This window comes from Populus trichocarpa, chromosome 10 (assembly GCF_000002775.5).
Source record: "Populus trichocarpa isolate Nisqually-1 chromosome 10, P.trichocarpa_v4.1, whole genome shotgun sequence".
Classification (NCBI taxonomy): Eukaryota; Viridiplantae; Streptophyta; class Magnoliopsida; order Malpighiales; family Salicaceae; genus Populus; species Populus trichocarpa.
Genome location: NC_037294.2, coordinates 22,255,717 through 22,280,078, shown reverse-complemented (window position 1 = coordinate 22,280,078; position 24,362 = coordinate 22,255,717). Strand labels below are relative to the sequence as shown.

General features: G+C 35.5%; 4 protein-coding genes and 1 long non-coding RNA gene across 5 annotated transcripts; 4 read left to right on the top strand and 1 right to left on the bottom strand.

The window, feature by feature from the left end:
• Window positions 1-4,275: 4,275 nt before the first annotated feature.
• Window positions 4,276-7,628, top strand: LOC7491576 (tyrosine--tRNA ligase 1, cytoplasmic). Its single transcript, XM_002315355.4, has 10 exons — window positions 4,276-4,549; window positions 4,653-4,803; window positions 5,162-5,451; window positions 5,538-5,634; window positions 6,029-6,134; window positions 6,229-6,311; window positions 6,472-6,617; window positions 6,810-6,915; window positions 7,189-7,248; window positions 7,402-7,628. Exons 1-10 carry the CDS (start codon window positions 4,455-4,457, stop codon window positions 7,420-7,422), a joined length of 1,155 nt encoding a protein of 384 aa, XP_002315391.2. The 5' UTR covers window positions 4,276-4,454; the 3' UTR covers window positions 7,423-7,628.
• Window positions 7,629-8,521: 893 nt separating this feature from the next.
• Window positions 8,522-10,535, top strand: LOC7469488 (uncharacterized). Its single transcript, XM_002315356.4, has 4 exons — window positions 8,522-8,724; window positions 8,922-9,001; window positions 9,102-9,206; window positions 10,124-10,535. The coding sequence occupies exons 2-4, from the start codon at window positions 8,933-8,935 to the stop codon at window positions 10,163-10,165; spliced, it is 216 nt and encodes a 71-aa protein (XP_002315392.1). The 5' UTR covers window positions 8,522-8,724; window positions 8,922-8,932; the 3' UTR covers window positions 10,166-10,535.
• A 698-nt stretch (window positions 10,536-11,233) lies between these two features.
• LOC7469489 (ACT domain-containing protein ACR11) lies at window positions 11,234-14,674 on the top strand. Its single transcript, XM_002315357.4, has 10 exons — window positions 11,234-11,678; window positions 12,337-12,394; window positions 12,490-12,615; window positions 12,798-12,892; window positions 13,127-13,211; window positions 13,317-13,373; window positions 13,673-13,728; window positions 13,986-14,091; window positions 14,222-14,290; window positions 14,388-14,674. Exons 1-10 carry the CDS (start codon window positions 11,554-11,556, stop codon window positions 14,448-14,450), a joined length of 840 nt encoding a protein of 279 aa, XP_002315393.1. The 5' UTR covers window positions 11,234-11,553; the 3' UTR covers window positions 14,451-14,674.
• A 387-nt stretch (window positions 14,675-15,061) lies between these two features.
• Window positions 15,062-16,918, top strand: LOC7469490 (uncharacterized). Its single transcript, XM_002315358.4, has 2 exons — window positions 15,062-16,070; window positions 16,301-16,918. Exons 1-2 carry the CDS (start codon window positions 15,964-15,966, stop codon window positions 16,551-16,553), a joined length of 360 nt encoding a protein of 119 aa, XP_002315394.3. The 5' UTR covers window positions 15,062-15,963; the 3' UTR covers window positions 16,554-16,918.
• Window positions 16,919-18,406: 1,488 nt separating this feature from the next.
• Window positions 18,407-19,234, bottom strand: LOC112328854 (uncharacterized). Its single transcript, XR_002984077.2, has 2 exons — window positions 18,907-19,234; window positions 18,407-18,800 (listed from the first exon to the last, which is right to left on the bottom strand). It is a non-coding gene; the product is annotated as an uncharacterized LOC112328854 (long non-coding RNA).
• Between the last annotated feature and the right edge of the window lie 5,128 nt (window positions 19,235-24,362).

Here is a 24,362-nt window from a genome sequence, read left to right as displayed (position 1 = left end):
CTTGTAGGTGTGATAGCTATATTAGAAAATTTTTTTATATAAATCAGCAGGAAACAATTTGCGTTGAAAGATGAAGTGATAAGGTTAAAAAAAAACATTTGTGTTGTAGTTTTTTGCTGATATATACATTGACTTGGGGACTGTTTATCACATTTTATTCCACAGGCACTGGACACGTCATGCCATTTATGAGGCTAGGCTATAACACTAAAATTAGCGAGGAGAAGATTCATAATGCTGCAGTTGTTCTCACTAATGGAGATTCAAAAGCATGGCTCGCCACTGCCATTGCCAAGTACCAGCCATTTTGGACAAAGCATGTCAACTATGATTTCGTGTTTGTCCGAGCCTGCAGGTTTTTATCCTTTATGTTCATAATATATTAATTTCCTCGTTGTTTGTTAATAAGAAAAAAATAACTGTGCATGTGAGCATATTAGAGATTCATTCATGCAGGTTTGAAATAATTTTGTTCTGGTATAGCCTTAGAAACACGAACAAAAATTCATTTTGTGTCGGTTCTCAGTAGGATAGGGAGGTTTTGGCTGGCTTGAGGGCAATGGGCAGGAGGGGTTTCGTACCTATCATTCATAGTCGTGCAAGCAGAAAGTGAAGCAAACACAAATTAAATAGGCATGTCATTTTGATTTCTGAAACTAGGAATGGAAATCGTATCCTGGACAGTTAAAATTAGATAGTAATAAGAACTAGGCAAAATTTCATAATTTCACATCAACCTTTGTCGCTTGTGAAGTAGGCTTTGAGAGTTTGTGCAAGTTGATTAAGTTAGCATCCGCGCATTGATCAATCCTGAACCCGAAGAAGCTCTTATAGAATTTTACATGAACTGTAGTGGATGATGATTCATTTTGTTTGATGATGATGATGGATTTGATGTCCAAAAAACAGCAGAAATTGGATTTGCATCTGGCTTCTGATGATTAACATATGCCGTCATGTCTCCTATGGTAGAATCTGGTAAAATATTGCTAGGTCTCTGATGGGGAGGTGGATTTCACCACTGAGGAAGTGGTCCTGTTACAGGAAGGGATTGAAGTGGCATCCATCCCAGCTTGCAAGAGTTTCCCTTTCTAAGGCGGAACCTTTCCCTGAGCAAGATAATCAACAGCTGCATTGCCCCTGACATTCTCAATATTGTTCACTCATGAAGAGACTAAACCAGTGAATTTTGACCCATTGTGTTGTTCTTGAACAAAAGGCTGATTCAATAACCCCATATTGCTCGATCCTACCATGTTCTTGTTTGGGAAATCAGGAGTTGCCGCGGCATCAAAGGAGTCCACAGAAGATGAACAATGTGACAGGTGATTGTATGCTTCACAATTGGATTTCGATTCGCCAAGGTTTGCTTTTGGATGCATGTTTAAGATGGGGCTTTCAGGTTGGACTTGAGCAAGAATCTGATCGGGTGATCTAAGACATTGACTTGTAAATCAATTTCTGCAACTGATCTCTTGCTTCATCTCTTTCTTTGTAAGCATTTGCTAAAAGATTGAGCAAATGCTGCACAATATCCTTATGCTTTCTCATAGTCACATCTGCCTTCACTTTCATATTTTGCAATTCAAGATTTGTGTAGAATAGCTTATGTTTCAGGTCGTCCATGCTCTGCCAAATAATCATAGCAGGCACTTTAGCATGAATGAAGAACAAAAGTTTTAAGCAGTTTTTCAAAATGATAACTCGATCCCTATCAAGATCCAGATAAACAAAAACCAGCCTCGTAGTTTCAGGGTGGGCATGCCAATACCTGACCTGCTTTTAGAAAAACCCTAGAATCCCATTATCATAAACAGTAGCCTGTAATGAATCCTTATGATGAGCAACTATTTCTAGGCAAACAAAAACAGTACAAGTAGTAGGAATCTATGATATGTGGCCATGTCAGAAATTCAATCCATCACTTAACACCAGATTTGGTTTAGATTAGTTTCAATTTTATAGCTTTAATTCTTGTTTGTCCACGTAGTAATGACGCGTTTCAAACAACATTAAATATTTTTTCAAGCTAAAAACAATTTGAACAGCGTAGAAAAACATAGCTTTAATCACTAAACATATTTTAAACAAAGACAATGTCAAGAAATGAACACTTAAAAAGATTAAAACCCCTAATGTGATGCCTTAGAAAAACATGGCTAAACAGTCCAAAAACAGCAATAGATATCTATCTATCTATACAGGACTGGTTTGGTATATGATTTACACATGAAATCCGAAGGGACAAAACATCAATCAAAGACAGGTTCAACACATAAATGGATGAGCCTAATATTATATGAACGTTAAAACTCCCTTGCATTGATTACAAGTATTGTTTCTCCAAAGAAAGATGACACCAATTCAATGCAAAATATAACAACTAGTAGAGATCACAAAACAAACAAATCATTGAAGAGACTCACCTCATAACTATACAGAGCACTCATTTCCTCCATAATGATGAAGGATTCCCTTCTCAAAATTTGTTACTCGAAAAGATTTTGTGAAGAGATTTGATGGGTTTTGTAGTAGTAAAAGGTAGTATGTCAAACCCTTCAAAAAACCATTCATCTTCCATCTCTTCCATGAATCTCTTAAGATGAATTTGTCACCCATATAAGCGTGTGAGAAATGTAAAAAACACTCATATAGAATAGAGGTAGCAAATTTATTGCCCCGTTAATTCATTAATTTGTTTTCGTAGGTCCTAGCTTCTTACCATGTTTATATTATGGAAAGTGGACTAACTCAAGATTTGTTTTTTTTTTTAAATAATAAATTTTCTCATCCTACAAGAACTCTTTTCTATTCTAACAAAACAATGGTTTTTTAGAAACAACCAATGATCCTAGTCTTTTTCTTTCCTTAATAAGATTTAAGATCTTCAAAGCTATAAAATTCTACATGATTATTTTCATTAGGTCAGTATTAATCTAGTATAAAGGATATATAAAAAAAACAGAAACTTGTTTGATTGGAAAAATAAAGAAGTAGACATAAAATAATTTTGAAGACATATTTGAAGTAAACTTCTATATATACCCTTAGGAAAAAAGGGTTGAAATACATGTCTCATTTATCTTAATTATCACCATTTCTTCTATTCCAAGATAGCAATTAAAGACTATTCTATAGTTTTTTTTTTTTTTTGAAAAAGCAAAAACAAATCCATTGTCTTTCCGTTTCAATCCCTTTTTTTTCCCTCTCCTCCCCACACAACGTTGTCATTTTTTTAAACCCAACTGCCAATCTTTGAGTAGAAATTCACAAATGGCATTCATTTAATCAATTTTTTTTTGGAGAACCTGATTCACATTATATGAAAATGGTATAAAACTATGATCATTATTTTTTTTTGTACAACAAATTATTAACTTAAATGATTTTGACTTAGTGGATGTGTGATATATGCAGAATGTTTTTTTATTTAGAAATATATTATAATATATTTTTTTAAGATTTTGTTTTATTTATAAAATCAACATATTAAAATTATAAAAAAAACACAAAAAAACATCAATTTAATATTTTTAAAACATAATACCAACCATGCACGATGCTTTTTTTATTTTAGGCTGTGTTTGTTTTCCACTAGCTTTTGCATTAACGGTGAAACAAACAAACGCAGCAACATGTTTGATAATAAAGGAAATTGTGTTTTATGTTGCGGGATCCACTAAAAAATTGAGTTTGAAACACAGTTTTTGTGCAGTATTTTTTACATATTTTTTTAACCGAGTTTTGTAAAACTTCCTTAAACCCTGTTTGTTTTTGTGTTTCAAAAGCGCTTTTAAAAAAATTTAAATTTTTTTTATTTTTTTCTTTGCTTCAAATTAATATTTTTCTAGTGTTTTCATATCATTTTCATGTGCTGATATCAAAAATAATTTTTTAAAAATAAAAAAAATTATTTTGATGTATTTTTAAGTAAAAAAGACTTTAAAAAGCAACCGCAACCACACTTCCAAACACAATTACCAAATATTTTATATATGTTTTTTTGCTACACATAAAATTCAACTATAATTTTTATCAAATATATATCTAAATTTAACTAACTTTTTTTTTTAAATTTATTTTCTTCAAATTATAAGCTACCTAAAAAATAAAGCTCTTAGTAATGTTGGATTCTAATGAAGAGGATGAAGCTTGAACTTTGACCAGCTTAGCTCCAACCCAATTTAGGCCCGGCTAATGTGATGGATAAGCTTGGGCTTTGGCTCATGATTTATAGAATCAATTTTTTTTTTTTTTATTTTGAAGAAGAAAAGAAAAGGAAAATAGAACTAAATAAATGGTCTTCTATCTCCTAGCTGGATTTAGACAAGGAGTAGGTCTAGGGCTTTTTCATCTGAAACCAGCAAGATTCTCAATCTCAAGCCGCCCCCTTTTATTTTCTCTGTTAACTAAAAAAGACAAGACCTTTCCATTTCTTCACATCAGCAGCAACAATGGAAGAGAATGACCAAACCCCTCCATCTGAAGAGATGCAATCCCTCACTGTCACCCCTTCAGCTTCATCCTCATCAAATCCCACTACACCGCAGTAATTATTTTCTCTCTATATCTTTTCTTCTGATGAAAATTTTAATTGGTTTGTGTAAAGTTCTGATCTTTTTTGGATTTTGTTGATGGGTTTTGATTTCCAGGTTGTTAAGTTTAGAGGAAAGGTTTCAACTTGTGAGAAGCGTTGGTGAAGAATGTATCCAAGAAGATGAACTACGTAATCTTCTCGAGAAAAAACCACTACCCATTTGCTATGATGGTTTTGAACCTTCTGGGAGAATGCACATTGCTCAGGTATATTCTTTTTTGTTGTTTCAGTCCAGTTTTTATTTTGTTCCTCGTGTATTTTGTTGTTAGTGATGAAAATTTAGTCTACTTGGTTAGTCTTTATTGATGATTCTGAAGCTTTAAGGTTACATCTTTTTGGAAGAGTTATCAAATTTAGATGTGATTAATAACCTGTGAAGTAGTATTGATTTCAATTTTTAGTTTTACTTTGTAAGCCTGGAGGCATTTGCTATTAATTGTGCCTCGGTACCTTAACTTGGCATAGATTTTGTCGTTAAGGTTTGATATCGTAGTTGGGCAGCTTATGTTTAGAGCTTTTGTTAAGTCTGGTTTTATTATTTATACTTTTGCTGTTGTTGAACAGGGAGTCATGAAGACAATAAATGTCAACAAACTGACTAAAGCTGGTTGCAAAATGAAAATTTGGATTGCTGATTGGTTTGCACAGCTTAATAACAAAATGGGAGGAGACTTGAAGAAAATTAAAACTGTGGGGGAATATCTTATAGAGATATGGAAGGCAGTTGGGATGGATATTGATGGAGATAAGGTTGAATTCCTGTGGTCTTCGGATGAAATTAACTCCAGAGCTCATGAGTACTGGCCTCTAGTTATGGATATAGCCCGCAGGAACAAGCTTCCTAGGATAATGAGGTAATGTGTTAGAGCTTGAAAACTGGATGCTTGCATATTATGTGATTCTATAGGCAACTAATAAAAGATTGCATTTTGGTCCTTAGATGTGTTCAAATCATGGGACGTAGTGAGCAGGATGAGTTAACAGCAGCCCAGATTTTCTATCCATGCATGCAATGTGCAGACATATTTTTCCTCAAGGTGCTTATACTTGTAGTTGTAAATCTGAATTTGAATTTTTGAACAAATTCATCAGATCTTTGCATGTGTGCTGACATTTTTTTCTTCAGGTACTTGTGCTTATAGTTGTAATTTTTCAACCAACTTCTGCTGTTCTTTATGTACAAAATTCTCCAAAAACCACTTTCAAATGACATTTATGCATGTAAAACAAATAAAATATACTCTCATGAATGTTTTTCTATTAAGCATCATGCTTATATAATTCTGTGGCAGCATCCAACACTATAAAAAACTCACTAGAAATGTGACTAGAAGGATGATTTATTATGAATACTGTTTTTAGGTTACTTTTCTCTTTGAATTACTGCATCACATTCTTTAGCTGTTATCTACAATGGTTTTGTACCAACAGGCTGACATTTGTCAATTGGGCATGGATCAACGGAAAGTAAATGTCCTTGCAAGAGAATACTGTGATGATATCAAGAGGAAAAATAAGCCTATCATTTTATCTCATCGTATGCTCCTGATTCCTTTATTCAAAAATTGTATGATGCTATTGTTTAGTTTCTTAAATGAAGTACTTTTCGACCCTGCTTTTCATGAATGCAGACATGCTACCTGGTTTACAGCAAGGGCAAGAAAAGATGTCTAAAAGTGATCCATCTTCTTCCATCTTCATGGAGGATGAAGAGGTGTGTTGTGGTTTTATACATGGAGAATTTTAAAAAGGTTGCTATGTTGGGGAATTTACATGCCTGAAAATATATAGATACCCAGCATGCTGCAGCAGTGCATATTTAACTTTACTTTCAATGCCTTGGTTTTTTATTCTTTTTATCATCTGTTTCATAGGTAGAGGTAAAAACTAAGATAAAGAAGGCATACTGCCCCCCACAAATTGTTGAAGGAAATCCTTGTCTGGAATACATTAAACACATTGTTTTCCCGTGGTTCAATAAGTTCAAGGTGGAACGGAATCCAGAAAATGGTGGAGAGAAGTAAGTTCTATTATCTTCTTATTGCTTCTTTCCTGCTTGTTTTTGTTTTCTTGAATTTGTTGTCTGTGCTCTTCTGTTTTTTGAGTGTTGGGAACTTCATTATTGTTGCTTCATTCTTTCTTAACAGTTCACTCTTTTATTTCAATGAATATGACAATAATTTTCCATCATCGGTTTATCTTATCAATGAAGGATCTACGAAAGCTTTGAAGAACTTGTCTCTGACTATGAAAGTGGCGGATTACATCCGGGTGACCTGAAACCAGCTCTTGCAAAAGCATTAAATATGATACTTCAGGTAAGCTCTCTTTGCGGGAACTTGCATGGGAAAAAAAATGGATTCACATGGAAGACAACTCTTTTATATATTGTTCTTGACCAGAACTTTCAAGTCAGATTTATGTCTTGTCTTCCTCTCTATCATGTCATTTGGGACTCTTAGTATTATTTTCCTCAAACTAGAGGAGACAATCTGAAACATAACCAGTTAGTTGATGCTGTATTATTACTAGAAATTACTCTATCCTAACTAGTCAGCAAGCTAATTCAATACCGCCACATTTATTTGCAGCCTGTACGTGATCATTTTAGCAAAGATCCCAAGGCAAAGGATCTGTTGAAACGAGTCAAGGTTTGTGTACTTGTTCTTCATTGTTATTTTTCAGCAAAACAGTCACAACCCAGTGAAGGGAAAAAAAGAAGGAAGAAAGTAAATTGTGCATGCCACGTGGTCGTTTTTTCCCTATGTGAAACTCTGATGTTTTGGTGTTCCAATATGCTGCAGGGTTATAGGGTAACAAGGTGACGAGGAAGAGAATGTGATTCCCTATCAATGCCGAACTTGGAATTATACTTCCAATACATCTAAATATTGCTAAATGCTTATTTGATAAAGAATCTTGTTAATGTTTTGGGGTTATTTTTTAGATTTTGAAAGTTGTAACCAATCACTACCTAGTGCCAACATTGTATTTGTATTCATCAGAAAACCTTGTTTCTCCCTTTTATTTACACTCGAGAATAATAGTTATTTTTTATTTGGAAATATATTAAAATAATATATATATATATTTTAAAATATTATTTTTAATATTAGCATATTAAAATAATTTTAAAATATAATTTTTTTTTATAAAAATTTTCATGAAATGTGCAAAAAAAAGGTTTGAAATGAGCAATCGAGACGCACTGGGTAGGTTTGGGAGTTTTATAAAAACCAATAGTAGAAAACTAAATTTTTTCATGTAATCCCTTACTGACCCATCTAGCTGTAACTTTTTCAAGTCTTTCCTTGCAATCCAGGACGTGTTGTTGGACAGAAATGAGTAAAATCCAAGTTGGGGTTTTCAGTAGGGTTTATCTTTATTTTTCTTTTTTAAAAAATCAAAACAGTATTGTATTTAGAAAAAGTATTGTTTTGAAAAAAATAAACAGGTTAAGTATTGGGTTTTGATCATATTAATGGGTGAACTAACTTGGATTTTTGACTGCCCGTAAATTTTTCTTTCTATTTGTTCTTCCTGTTACAGACACTATATTGGTTGAGTTTCAAGTGTACTCACCGCACTGATCAAGAACTATGATGGTCGGTTGAGTTCCAAGTTCCAACTCAGACTCGCCGCGCAGTATGATCAAAGCATATCTCAAATTCTTCAGTTGTTATGTCTCGCAAAAACTAATTGAAATACTTGTCAAACTAATCCAAAACCACAAACCCTTCCATTTGAATCGTTTATATGCATTAGCCATCAATTTTCTACTCTCACCAATCAAGACAGAGAAAAAAGAAGCATTTAAAAAGGGGAATTTGGATAATTACAAAGGGATTTGTCAACTCTGATCAAAGGACTAAATTAAAACCTATAGAAAAATAGGGACTAAATCATAATTCACTAAACTATGGAGGACATAAACGTGATTCAACTTCACAACAAGAAGCGAAGCACTAAATATTTCCCAGAACCGGAGAACTTTTCTCCTTCTATCCGATCATTTTCCTGTCGTTAATCACCGGTGGAAATCGCCAAGGTTTAGCTTAGAAAAGTCTCTCCCTCCCTCCCTTTTCTACCTGGGTTTCTACGATCGTAAACCTCAAGCATCACTTGAGGTAGAGAAAGCTCCAAAAATTATGAATTTGTGCTTCGCTTAAAGTTTCTTAGTTAACCTGTTTGAAAAAATGCCCCAATGAAACTATTGTTAATAATGTTTGTTAAGAATTGGTACTTTTAACCTAAAACACAAACGCACAAAAGGGTTCTAAAAAATCTTGTTATTTTTTAAGCACTTATCTTTGGATGTTCTTAGGAGGAGAGGAAATGTCAAAGTCTTGCAAGGGGCTTGCACTGGAACTGGTCAAGTGTCTCAGTGAATCGGATTGCATTAAGGTTCTGCATTCTTTACCAAAATGATGTTTTTATTTTTAAATGTCTCTCATTGGTGAAATTCAGTCTTGTTGAGATTTATGTTTGTGCTTTATACATGTAGATGGAGGATCGACCATATAAAGAATGTGCAGGAGAGAAGAGCCCTTCCATACCAAGTGAGTGTGTGGGACTTAGAGAAACTTATTTCAATTGCAAGAGAGGCCAGGCATGTTCTTGTTTTTGTCTTCTCTTTAATTCCATTTGAATTCTTTCTGTTTTCTTGTTTGTGGGCTTTTCAATTATTCCTTACTTTTTTCGAGATGATTTTTAAGTTTTCTTTGTGCTCTGATTGCAATGAGTTTTAATTTGATTCTGAGCAATGTTGCATTGAGTTATGGGTTCTGTTTTCACATATTCCTTAACTCAAAAGTTCTAGCATTACAGTACAATTAAAGTATCAGTAGAAGATTTTGTTGATTAGAGTATAGAAGATCTGAGTAAAGTAAACAGCAGGTGTTGAGTTCAAATGGTGATGGTTTATTTTGGTTAATTGGGAAGATAATTGATTGTATATAACTATATCATACGAGAGTTTATATGAATTTTCGATAACACTTCTCTTGTTTGTTCATTAACCAAGTGAAGTAAAATTATACACATTATGAATTATTACTAATTTCCATCCTTGGTTTATAGTGAGAGATTGCTAGACAAGATTGTAAAAACCAATTAGTTCTCATTAATTTCTTCATTTGCCAGTTGGTGGGTTAAATCTGAAAGTTACATTCTTTTTCCGTCTTTATTAAGTGTTAAAGGGCAATTTCAACTTCTAACTTGAATTGAGTTTCCAACTGCAATTCTAACTTCTATGTCAATATGTACATGACCATGCCTCAACACTTGTGCATTCATTTATGTGCCTATATGCTGTGTGTGGATTATTGTATTACCAAATGATTTAATGAAGAAGAATAAAGCTTCTGTGATTATTATCAATTACTAATTCTAAGATATCTTTTAGATGGATAAAAGCATTAAGAAGAATATCCCATAAAATTATCATGAATGGAAATTTTTTTGTATCCGTTAAATGTAGACAAACATTCCCCTTTATTGACATGTCATATCTCATGTTTTTTTCAGGTGGACATGAGAGCTAGAATTCGAGGAAACAAAGGTTATTAAGTGCATGGGACTGCTTGAATGACCCTTCCTGCAGGATGGAACCTGGATATAGAAGATGATTGCCTTCTTAGCTTTACCTTTCCCATAGCAGTAGAATCACACCCTACCTTGTACTCAAGGGATTTTGTTGCTTAGGTGATTGCTGAATAATGATCATGTAGATCCCTTTTCTTTTTGTTTTTGGGTTTGCTTTTCCAAGTTCTTACTGACTACTGAGACATGTATGATGAGAATATCATATTTTTTTTTTTTTTTTTGAGAAAGATTGATTAGAACGACACGTTAGTTGCTTGGATTGTGCCCTGTTTATGTCATTTTGAACTATGCTCATGCTCTTCTAAAATACTAGAAATGAGCAAGTTTGATGACCGATTTTGATCTGCGTTATAAAGAATTTAGCTTAGTGGAATCCTTTGTCAGAACCCATTTTATGTTACCAATCCAATCATTTCACAGCATTTTGGCCTGATATTCCAGTGATTTAGGATGACATTAGCCATGGCCCATGCTAGAGTTGACAGCACATAATAAGCATTGGATTCTACTATAGTTAGATTCCAAACCAGCTAAAGTTGGATAAGTAGTCAATACTACGTAAAGTCATGCTTGCTGCCAATATCCATTAAGGTAAAATCCCAAAGAATTTCAATAATTTAAGGAACTATAGAGTGCTATCTTCCATTTTCAATTACATCCATATATTTATTTCACACTTGGCAACACATAAATGGTGCAGATTTCAGCTCCTCTAACTTCAAGAAACCCCCAAAAGAAGGGCGTCCAAGTGAAGATATCTTGCAAGAAATTCTAAACTACCAGTTGCTTGGTTAACACAGATAAGAAAAAAGTACTCTTAAATTATCTTTTTGTTTGCTTTTCTGGGTAAGAAAGAGTTCTTTGATGGAGACTCAGATAGCTATGTTAACCAAGAATGTCTCTATTGTTAGACTGTCCCCATGGCCCCCAGTAGAGGATAAAAAGAAAGTACCACGTACCTTTATTCTTTTTTTCTTGAACTGAATATAAAGTTCATTTATCCATGAATAAAAAGAAATAATACAGTACAAGTAAAAAAAATAAAAAATAAAATAAAAACAAACAAATGAAGATCAGATGAGGAATGGACGTTAGAGATAAATTGCAAGAAAAAAACACAGAGAGAAAGATAAAGAGATAGGATTTAAATTATATGCCCATTTTCCTTCTCATGGCTGATATTACAAAACTTCTAAACTCCTCCTTCCTTCTCAAATCCTCTCTGTCTTTCTTGGAATTAGCGATGTTCTTTAATTTGGGCTCTTGTTTTTCTTTGGTTTCTCGTCTATAGTTGTTGCTGGGAAGACATTTTTTTTTGTTCTTGAAAGAACGAGAGATATAGAAGGATCGAAATGGCTGTGTCCATGGCTTTTGCCAATCTTGCATTTCAGTTTAATAATGTCAAAGTTGGTGAAAATCCCTTGTGTTTTGGCTTGGCTCCTACACAACTTCCTTATTTATGCAAGGAAAGAAGAAGGTATGCCTACTTTCAGACATTGTTTCCTCTTTTTAAGTTTTCTTGTAATAAAGTTTTGGGTAATATATATATATATATATATATATATATATTACTTGTTTATAGTCTGTGACTCTGAATTTGACTGCTTCAGCTTGAACGCTCAAGTTTCAATCTTTTGTGAACAAAGATCTTAGGTTATCTCTATGGTTCTGTTGGATTTGATTAAGAACTTGAGTGTTGAAAACAGCAACAACCCATTTAAATGTGACTGATTTCCCTCATTTTTGTTGGATAATTTTCTCTCCATGTCAAGCTCTTTAATTTTTCTAGTGGTTTAAGGAATGGCCAGAGCCATCTCCTGAATCCCCTGTTACTAATAACAATGGCAGCTAGATTTGCCCTTTTCATGTTTCTAACAAAACCTCCACACTTGAAAATTACTACTCATTACACAATTTCACTTCTTGTATCAATCTCCTAATGGCTCATTAACTTGGATTAGTTGCTAAACCTTTTGCTATCAATAGAATGGTAAAAGGAATAGCTGAATAAGAACTCATCAGCTACAAAGATAGCTGCTAAACGTTGTCATGATTTTGTATAAAAATACATCTTGACTTCATCATCCTTTGTTGTCACGGTACTTTCTCCTAATTATATACATGATTGTTGCCAGATTGCCATCTTCCAGGACAATAATCATTCCAGGAGCTTCATCGGCTCCAACCATTGAGGTGTGGAGCAGTTCTTGCTGTTTTATGGGATTTTAGAGCATAAGAACTAGTGAATTACTTTGTTTCCTGAATTGATGAAATGGTGTTTTAAACAGGATGGAAGTCAAAATGACACTGATGCAATTCCAACTCCCAAAGTTATAATTGACCAAGACGCCGATCCAGATGCAACCGTGGTGGAGGTAACCTTCGGAGATCGCCTTGGTGCTCTTCTGGATACGGTATGGAGTCATATACTTGCTGAGATAGTCATGAGATTTGTCTTTCTTTTGCTGTTGACATATTTGTTTAGGATCTTCAGATTTTTCTGATTATGAAACTTTTAGTTCTGAATTACTCATCATTGCCTTCTGGTTAGCATACACAGACTATTGTGAGCAAATTATGATTAAATGCCTTACAGATGAACGCGCTTAAAAACCTAGGGCTGAATGTTGTTAAGGCTAATGTCTTTTTGGATTCTTCTGGGAAGCACAACACATTTTCCATCACTAAAGCGTAAGTTACATCCTATATGTTATGTTCACTTGCTTACAAAAGAAGAATTTTTTTTTTTATCAATATGTTCTCTTTTATATGCTTAACTTGATATTTGTCAGGATCAAATCCATGGATCGTGCAAACGAGTTTCTGACTTTGTATTGTTTTTGTTCAATGAGCCATATGATTCTGTTATTGCAATAGCTTTTTAACAGCAAATCTGACTGCCCCTTGCTATGAGCTTTTCTTCAGTAGTACTGGTCGAAAAGTTGATGACCCAGAACTGCTTGAGGCCATTCGTTTGACAATCATAAACAATTTGCTTCAGTATCACCCGGTAATCATTTTTTGATGTCCATTTCTTCTCTTTAAGTATCTTTAAAGAATTACTCTTGTGAGATGCGCATCTCCTTATATGCTTAACTTAATGACTGTCAAACAGGAATCAAGTTCTCAGTTAGCAATGGGGATTGCCTTTGGAGTAGAGCCACCGAAACAGGTTTCACTTTGTTCATTCCATCTTAATATGTTCTTAACTTCTGAAGTTGTTGGCTTTAATCTATAGTAAAATATTGTCCGGCAAACTCCAAGAGTTGGGGAAAGGGTGTCATAGCTTCGTGGCACAGATGCTATTTGTAATTGTATTTACCCTTGTCCTCAACTTTCTGTTTCCTCATGAAGAAACTGATGCCATTAGGGATGAACATTAAACGATTCGTCTATGAGTTATTTAGAGAAGATTTAAGCCCTAAACTATAAATCATAGCTCAAAATTTCTGTTATTCTGCAATTCCTCAGGTTGATGTGGATATAGCAACGCGTGTAAAAGTCAAAGAAGATAGTCCTGACCGAAGGTAACTTCTGCTTTGATTTCTTATTGAGATATGACGGGGCTTTTTCCATCCTGAAAACCCCTATTACTGCAACAATAACTATGTAAATACACATTTTTCTCACAACTATGCTCCTGAAAATCCTTTCAAGTTTTTATTATGGATTGCTTTGTACAAGTTGAAAAACACTTGTCTCCTTAAAGAACAATACTTTCTGTTTTTAGTGTTCAGCATGTGAAACAGCAATTGCTAAAGGGTCGACTGTATTTCTGTGGCAGCTTGCTTTTTGTGGAGGCAGCTGATCGCCCAGGATTGTTGGTGGATCTTGTAAAGGCTATCACTGACATTAATATTGCTGTTGAATCAGGAGAATTTGACACTGAGGTGATTATTTATCTGCATACATCTGCACCTCTGGATTTCCTTTCCTTTCCTCTGTATCTTTCTCGTATTTCGCAACACAAATAAGCCTTGGCATTACAACCACACTGATATTGCTTACTTTGGCATCTAGGGGTTGTTGGCCAAGGCAAAATTTCATGTCAGCTACAAGGGTAAAGCCATCAGCAAGCCTCTTCAACTGGTAAGAAATATCGAAGCTTAAAACCTACCAACTAGTCTGTCGTTGACGCTACCCTCGTGTTCTCGTTATGAACGTGTTGCTTTATCAACTTTGGCAGGTTCTTGCTAACAGTTTGCGATATTTCTTGAGGCGACCATCGACCGAGGAGGCAAGTTTTTGAGCCATGCTAGAAAATGACCAGATTCATGATCATATACTCGACGAAGATTATAATTTAATCTCCACAGGGGAAATGTAGAAAACAGTTGTCACATTAATCTGCATATAGCTATCACACTGGTCGCACTTAAACTATGGACATTGAATCAGTAGTCTTACCACAGTGTCACTGTCTCTTTAAGGAAAAAAATATATGTATGGGATGTATGGGAATTTTGTTGCGAAGATCACTGGAAGCAGATGGCGGTTCAGTTACAAGAACATATAAAGCAAAGCCTAGCCGCGACGCCATGGATCACCTTTATTGTGAAGAAGTAACTGATACCTTGGATTCCCATGAACAGTTTAGCTGAACTGAATAAACCGAAATGTCTGTACTGAATTAAGTTGGTTTGATTCGGTTTGAACCTATATCCGCTCAACCACTACAGATTAGGGTAAGTTATGCAATCAGCAACGGTTGTTTTTTAAATTGTTTAACATTAGCACATTAAAATAATTTGAAAATACCAAAAAAAATATTAATTTGAAGTAAAAAAAATAAAAAAATTTTATTTTTTTCAAAAACGTTTTTGAAACGCAAAAACAAATAGGCTATTCAATAATAAAATCATGGTGGTTCTGTATATAGTTATCAAACCCGGCTAGACTTAGTAAGGCAACTAGAACCTGCCAGGGCTGGGTTTGTTTTTAAATTATTCGGGGAGTTAACTTGATCAAACTTTAACCAATCCAACCTTAGGGCTATTTTCTTTTAATTTTAGTTCAAAAAATTATCATTTTAGTTTTTAATTTATCAGTTTTTTTAAAAAAAAATTATTCAAAACAATATTGTTTCATTAAAAATACAGTAAACCCTGGGTCAATTTATAAACTTGCGGATCGACTCACCCTCACTTACAACCCTATCCTTGGACCGGGTCACGACCCAAATGTTCTGGAAAATATGGTTATGTGAACTTATCCTTGTTGCAACGATATTTGTGTCCGAACCAAGTGGGGTTCAGATTGTCACGACCTGTCAATGGGTTTGGTCAGAAGAACAGGGAAGGTGGTAATCTTTGTTGGTGCGGGCCAGGATAGATGATGAAAGACCAAGCAGCCAAATGTGGATAAAAATGGTCCCCAAAAGCTACCAATCTTTCAGGCATGGGTAAAGCTTGCATGATGGCTTCATTGGACATGATAGTGTTCTGATTTGGAATAATTTTGTGAGATTTTCTTTTATTTCACATTCAATCCAATTATATGATTGGTCTACTCGTAGTGTTTTTTTTCCAGTAAAAAATAAACTATTGATTATGAAATTGTACGCTATGGATACAAGGCCAACTGATCATGAATGATTGCTTGAGGAACAGCCATCTCTTTCGATATCTAGAGGCTTAGCAGTTGAAACAGACAATGACGTATGTGAAATGGTCCCAAACAAAATCTCCATAGAAATGAGAGATATGGATAACACCCCCCCATACCTTCTTGCTTTGAATATATAATGTTCCAATGCCTTATATATGATGCATGAACCATCCACATTGTTTGGAGCTTGGCGCAAAGACAGAGAGATGTCTTCTGGGACATTTGCTAGAGGTGCACACACCATGAATTCCATGTTTTTCAAGTAAGGCTTCCAGCTTTCTTTCTTTCCTTTTTTTTCTTTTCTTCAAAGCTTGTAATGTATATTGAACCGGCCGGTTTGATAGCTTGAGTCGATCATAAATCAGATCCATGTAATAATCTTCTTGAAAAAATAAGTGTTTGTATATAGCTATAACTTATGGCTAGATCATTAATGTTTTGGTCTGTTTCTTATTGATCATGATCACTATTTCTCTGTGAAAACATATATAGGCCAATGATTCGAAAAACCTACCACAAGAAAAGTTCTGCTGACACAATACGTGAGACAATGAAGGTGGATGCCGAGGAAGTGAGGAACAATAAGAGCCACATGGGAGAGACTGATAGCAATGGCTGGGTTCCACATGAGAGGACTGGAATTTATTATCCAAAGGGCCAAGAGAAGGTGATGGAAGGCATTCCTCCAGCAGCCGGAAAGGATGTTGATGTGGTCAACTGGTTTTCACACCATGGGGAATATTGAGCATATTTTAATTGTTCTAATATTTAAAGCTTATATATGAAACCCGATTCTTGTATTCGGATTAAAATCCAAATGTAATTGAATCTGTGCTTACATTCTAAGAAAATCACAGAGAATGTGTGCTTAGCATTATGAAAAAATTGAGAGAAGTGCTTTAACCATTCTATATTTATAATTATTATTTTAACATTTACAAAATGACGTATCCCACAGTCATAATGAGACAGACAAAGAAATTCGTCTTTGGGATCATTTTAGAGAGAATTCTGCACTGGGAGACACGTTCTTATTGTTCCCATCTTTTCTATTTCAAAATAGGATCTAAACGCTACCAAAGCTATTCACAACTTTAGCAAACACAGCCCGGCATGGTATATAGCTTCAATATATAACTCATTTCAATACTTGTATAACAAATTTGTACCATCAAGTGCTTGTTAAGAAAAAAAAACCTGCAGAAGCGTAGAGAGGCATTGTTGAAGAGGAATAATTACTGTGAGAGTTATTGCTCAGGATGCAAGGATGATTTCCATTTCGTGATATTGTTTCAATATGGATTATTGTGCTTTCTACTGGTAAGTGCTCATCTCAAATCATTTTGATCCTGAAAGAAACCTGAGTTTTGACATACAGCAGCTTGTCAAGGTGAAAAATGGGGACATTCTCAAATGCCTAATGTAAATTAAAGTAAATCAATTATCATATGCTCTTTGTTTGTATGGATGCTTTTGTACCTATAGAGAGAGATGCATTTGCATGTTTTGGTTTGTAGCTGAAATATTAAGTGGCATTTCGACTTCACTACATCTGCTAATTGGCCTGCCTTTGCTTCAGTTTTTTTGGCATCTCGCATCATTCGTACAACGTTATATGAGATTAACTGTGATGTCTTTTTTTTTCTCGTAGCACTTCCAATATGAACTCTATTTCCATTCCTTTATTTCATGGTGAGTGTTTGTACATGTTGTGCAATCCATCTGTTTAATGCTAACTGGGGTTTCATGATTCTTTCTTTCCAAATGGCCCTGAAATGTACAGGGCATTTATGAATTGTACCTGTCTATCTTAAAAATTCTTTGTATGCTTATGATTAGGAAACGGTATTCGGTTGGCTATATATAAGCGTATAATTAAGAGGTTTAATCCAATATTTCGATCAGGTAATAATTTTAAAAATAATTTTTTTTAAAAAAGCATTTCTTAGCTTTTAAGGTAAAAACTCTGTGCAGCTGTAGCATCAAGTACTGGTCAAGTGAACTTGCATGATCAGCAGGTTACAATTTTCAAGTCAAAAGGGGGCCATGGTGACCTTCAAAACTTGAGAGAGACCACCAAGATCTTGGGCCTTTTTTCAAGTCTTGCGGGCCTCAATTTTGGACGAATTAAAAAAATCCAATACACCTATTTAACCCATTTATATATCCACGAATAAGTTATTTTACCGAGTAAACTGTTTTTAATTTTAAAACTATCTTTTTTTTGTTGCATTGCTTAAACTGCTCCGTGTTGTGCTCTTAATTACATGTTTTGCTTACTGAATGCATTTGTTTTCCTGTGTAGACCGAATCACAGTTTGGAATCTGACAACATTATCGAGATTTTCTGATCTCTGATACACTTCGTTCCTGACTAGCTTCCTCGAAATAGATGATTTTCTTTAAAATTATAATTAAGATGCTATGAGCTTGATTAACAAATTAAAAACTGTTTCATTAATCCTCATTCTAGGTCCATTTTCCAGACACAGCATGTGATTATTAACACCAGTCAAGCAGGGTATTTCTCTCGTAAAAAACATATATAGGAAATAAAATTTGGGTTCAAGTTTCATCCTAGCCCATCTCTCTAGTACCTTAAAAAAAATGTAACCATGAAGTTTCATTGATTGCTCCATGAAGGATCCAATTGAATAAAAGGAGGAAATATACCATAATTTGCACGCACAAAAAATCACAATTAGCGAGCAATGGCAATAGGGAAGCACATGAGCAGCCCTTTTATGCTCTCGACAATCAAGGGAGGACTTGGCTAGAAGGTAGAAGTCACCATCTTTTGATCACATCATCTTCCTCCAATACGGGAGTGGACGCATAAGACATGCCAGTAACAGGCGGTAGAGCCGTAGAGGTAATGTCACTAGTTCGGAATCTTCTTCGATGAATGCTGCAACTTCCACGTTGGAATCTGGTGTTTGTAGGAGTGAACTTTGCAGGGTCTTGCTCGATTCACAACAGTTGCTCCCCTGCCCTAAAATAAAAACACAGATAGACATGAATACAAAACCAGATCGGAAACAACAGCAGCATAAAAAGAATATAATTAGGGTTCTGGAGAGGAGAAAAGTAGAGGTTACCATTTGGAAGCAGCGTAAAGGCAGCGATCGCTTAGTTGGCGAGTGGCAACGTGAAGCTCGCTCCAGCAAGTCTCTTTCGAGCTCATCCATCTCTGATTTATTTTTGAACTAAAAATGACTTTCCATATAACAAATCTCAGAAAAGCCTATGTTGCAAGCTGAACATTGAGAGAACCAATTAGAAGAGAATCTAATTGATTTGCTACGGTGGCAGTGGCCTTCCCAGCTAACATAAGAATACGAAGAATAACAGAGGAATGAGTAAGGGAGATGAGGAAAGATAAAATGGAATAGAAGGGGAGAAACACGATAATTGTATTGCATTTGATATTTCTCTATGTTAAGTAAATTGCTACAAATATAGTAGCGGAGAGAAGATTCTAGATTTTGTTAGCTTAGTCACACGAGACTCTCACAATTGTAACAACTAACAAAATTAAAAACACAAGATTGGTGCGGCAGGGGTTTTATTTATTTAAAATGTGCGTGGAAGTTGAAGGGTATGTTGAGCGTTAGCTCTTTTGGTTTGAATATTCTTTTTCCCGCTACCATTCTTCATGGTTCACAACAATACTTTTCCCTTTCAAAAAAATTTCCTTGTCCTCAAGGAACAACCGTGGGTACCTCATAAGGAGATCGTCAGCAAATTCCCAGGTGACTTTAGATGGTGATAAGGCTTTCCAGTAAACTAAAACTTGTGTATTTGTCTGCTTGTGGTGCTTGACCATTCTTCTGTCAAGAATGGCTTGGGGTTGCAACTCCATATCTGAGTTTTGGGCAGGTAAGTTGTCGTGCACTACCTTATTTCCTGCATATTGCTTTAATTGGGAGATATGGATCACTAGGTGTATAACACTCGAACTTGGGAAGGCTCAGTTTGTGTGTTATCGCCCCTATGCATTCAATTACTTGATAAAGACCATAGTACTTGGCTGCCAGCTTGTGTGAAGCCCTTCTGCTCACCGTTTGTTACCTGTAGGGCTGTAATTTTAAGTAAACCCAGTCCCCCACCTTGAAGATTCATTCACTGCGCTTCTTGTTTGTTAGTTGGATCATGCGGTGTTGAGCTAGCTTGAGATTGTCTTTAATGGTCTTGAGCATGTCTTCCCTCTTTGTTAATTATCTATCAACAGCTTCTATATTAGAATCCTTAGGCAGGTAAGGAATGTGGATTGAAGGAACCTGACCATATAGAACTTAAAATGGTGTAGACTTGATTGATGAGTGATAGCTGGTGTTGTACCACCATTCGGCTAAGGGTAACCATATGGACCATTGATTTGGTGTTTTGCTTGTCATACATTTCAAATATTATTCCAAGCACCGGTTCACCACTTTTGTCTGCCCATCTATTTGGAGATGATAGGCTGTAGAATGTAACAGTTGAACTCTTTGGTAAGCGAATAGGTCCTTCCAGAATCTGCTTAGAAACACAGGGTCTCTGTCACTCACTATAGATACAGGTAAGTCGTGTAGTTTGTAGATGTTATTCATGAAAGCATCTACCACTGTGGCAGCTGTATAAGGGTGAGATAGAGCAATGAAATGGGCATACTTATTGAACCTATCTACTACGACCAAAACAACGTTCTTTCCTTTTGAATTGGGTAGCCCTTCAATGAAATCCATGTTGATGTCCATAAAAGGTGTCTAGGGTATAGGGAGAGGTTGAAGCAGACAAAGTGTTAGGATGTTCTCGCTTTTGTTTTTCTGACAGGTGTGACACTCCCTCACATAGGCTCTCACGTGCTTTTGTTGTTTCTTCCAATAAAATAATGATCCCAACCATTTGGCCGTGACAATAACACCAGAGTGGCCCCTCCTATGGCAGAGTCGTAATAAATGAAGATTAATTTACCTTACAGTACCTTGCAGGTCAGAGTTATTGCCCACTACCAGTTTGCCTTTCTTATACAGATGCCCATTCACCCATGTATAATGTGGATGTAAACTAAGATCCTTTTTTCAAATGGGTTATGATCTTTAATAAGGTGCTATATGTAGCCTATGATGCCTTTACTTCCTTTAACAGGTTGGTTGAAATGGTGGACAATGTAAGGGTGAACACCTCACTACTGGTGTACCTAGATAGAGCATCAACAATAATATTTTCCTTTTCTTTTTTATATTCAATATCGTAATCAAAGCCTAAAAGTTTGGCTAGCCAGATGTGTTAATAGGGGCAGGATACATTTTGTGTCAGTAGGTACTTGAGGCTAACATGATCTGTTCTGATCGTAAAATATCTTCCTAAGAGGTGGTGTCTTTATTTGGTAACCGCTTGTAGAATGGCCAACATTTCCCTTTCATAGGTCAATAATGCTTGTTGTCTAGGTCCTAAGGCTTTGCTGATGGATGTGATAAGGTGTTCCTCCTATATAAGTACAACACCTATACTAGATCTTGATGTGTTTGTTTCAACCACAAAAGGCTTGTTAAGATCAAGTAGGGAGAGAACTGGGGGTTGTGTCATGACCTTCTTTAGGTTTCTGAAGGCTTTGAATGCATATTCCTTCCAGGCAAACACATCTTTTTTTAGTAGCTGAGTGAGTGGCTTGCTAATGGATCTATAGTTTTTGACAAACTTTCGATAATAACCAGTCAGACCTAGGAATCCTCGTAGCTATTTGACATTCTAAGGTTCATGCCAGTCAATAACGGCTTGAATCTTTTTAGGATCAGTAGCTACTCTCTCTTTGGAGATTACATGCCCTAAATATTCCACTTGAGGGATACCAAACACCCATTTGTTGCTCTTAACCACCAACTAATGCATTTTAAGTAACTCAAAGACTATTTGCAAATGTTGCAGGTGTTCGGTCTTTGAATTACTGTAGATTAAAATATCATCAAAAAATACTAACACAAACTTCCTTAGATGTTTCTTGAATACTTCATTCATCAAGCTCTGAAAGGTGGCAGGGGCGTTGGTAAGCCTGAATGACATTATCGAGAATTCATAGTAGTCGTTATAAGTTCAAAATGTTGTCTTAAACACATCATGAGGAGTTATTCTAATCTGGTGGTAACCAGATCGTAAGTCCACCTTTAAAAATACCATTGCACCTACCATCTCTTTTAATAACTCGTCCACTAGAGGTATTGAAAATTTGTCCTTGATGGTAAGTTGATTGAGAGCCCTGTAATCAACACAGAGTCTTCAGGACCTATCTTTTTTCTTAACCAAAACAACAGGGGAAACAAAGGGGTTGTTGCTCTGTTGGATGATTCCAAACTCGAGCATTTCATCCACCATCTTTTTTAATATGCCTTTTTGCACCCCCAGAGTATCTATAGGGTCTAAGGTTGATTGCTTGAGCACCTTCCTTCGTAGGAATAATGTGGTCATGAGTTCTGATGGGAGGCAGTCCCTTAGGTTCCTTGAATAATTCCTTGTAACAATCAAGTAATTCTTCTAGGGCTACTCGTTCCTTCTGGTTGCTTATGGTTGAGCGTGACATAGAGCTTGCAACACTGTTTTTGTCCTCAATAAGTGTCAAATTGTAGAGACTCATACCTGCTAATTGAGTAGGGTTAACCATCAAGTTGTTAAGTTGTGTCAACTCAATGGCCTGTACCCTGCTGTAGTCGATGCCTTTAAGTAATATGTCTTGACTGTGCCATTTGAAGGACATCAAGAGATCCTTGTAAGTTAGATATAATATTACCTAGTGTTGTTAGCCATTGGATACCCAACTCCATGTCACAGTTAATTAAATTGATAATGAATACATCTGGCATGAAATTCACTCCTTGCATTCTCCATCTAAAATTCTTGCACATTGCTGAGCAGTGTATAGTACCTCCATTTTCTATTTCTACCACCAAGGTTCTGATGGGAGTGGTTATACATTGCAGCTTATTGGCAGACGTACTGTTGAGAAAGTTATGGCTGCTGTCAGAATCAATCAAGATGTATAGAGGGTGTTTGTCAGCCTTCTCGGTTACTCTTAACGTGTGGCAATCCATCGTGCCTTTCAGAGCATTGAGAGAAATATGGGGAATACGAGAGTCATGTTCAACAATATTTACTTCACCTTCTCTGTCTACAACATCCTTATCATCTTTAATTATGCATAAAGAGTACAGTCGCTTATTTTTGCATCGGTGACCTGGAATAAATCGTTCATCACACCAAAAGCATAGTTCTTTGGCCCTTCTTTCTTCTAGGTCTTTGTGTCGTATTGATCTAGTTGGTTTTTGTAAGGAGTGTGTTGTTGGAATGGGTAGTATATGCCATTTTGTTGTTGTTTGAGTAAAATTTTGATGCCAGTATAAAACCATTTCATCTAAATAAAAAGAAGCCAACTTAACCTTTTCTACTCTTAATTTCTTCCATGTCAAAATATTGATTATATTTATACATCCATTTGTGAACATCTTCCCGATCAAAACATGGAAAATCTCTTCTAGGTTTATGTACCTTATAGAAAGGTTACCCTTTTTCGCCAAAACAACTTGTTTTCGAAATAGAACCTCTAAGGTGAATGTCCTGTAATCCTTCATAGGACTACGCTCCATTGTGCTCGTCTATATCCTCTGTAGTAGTGTATTCTGTTAGTAAGCTATTACGCTGATGAGTTCCTTGAGCTTCTCGATCTTAGTATCTTGAGTCGATTTGGTAGTGTGTAATAGGTATCCATAGGTCTTCAACAACGTTAAAACTTGTTCATGTCGCATTGATTGTTCCTTGTTTACAACATCGAAGGAATCCTCCAACTTCTTAAGATCTTGGGACCTCATGTCTAGTGCTATGGCTGAAGTCTGAAGATCAATGACTCTGATACCACTTATTGCAAGCTGAATCTTGAGTGAACCAATGAGAAGAAAATCCAATTGATTTGTTAGGGTGGCAATGGCCTTCCCAGCTAACATAAGAGTACGAAGAATAACAGGGGAACGAAGAAGGGAGATGAGGAAAGAGAAGAGGGAATAGAAGGGGAGAAACACGATAATTATATTGCATTTGATATTCCCCTCTGTTACATAAACTGCTACAGATATAGTAACGGAGAGAAGATTCTAGATTTTGTTAGACCAGCACACGAGACTCAATAGTAACAACTAACAAAATTAAAAACACAAGACTAGTACTGCAGTGGTTTTATTTAAACAGTGTGTGTAAGCTGAAGGGTAAGTTGAGCGTTATTGAGAAAGCCATCGTTTCATCAATGCTATTTTCATTTGAATATCCTTTTCCCGCTATTATTCTTCCTGGTTCGCAACACCCTATGTATTTCCAAACCACAAGTTAACGAGTTAAAACTAAATACATAAACATCTTACAGCATCCACGGTGTTGTAATACTCGAATTCAAGAAGCCTCTATATAGGCACTATTGATTGAATAATACCGAGTTAAACTAAATAAATATTCAACAACAACAGTACAGTACTGAATTAACATACTAAAAACTAAATATTATCCAATGAACATAATACATTAACAAAGTTAT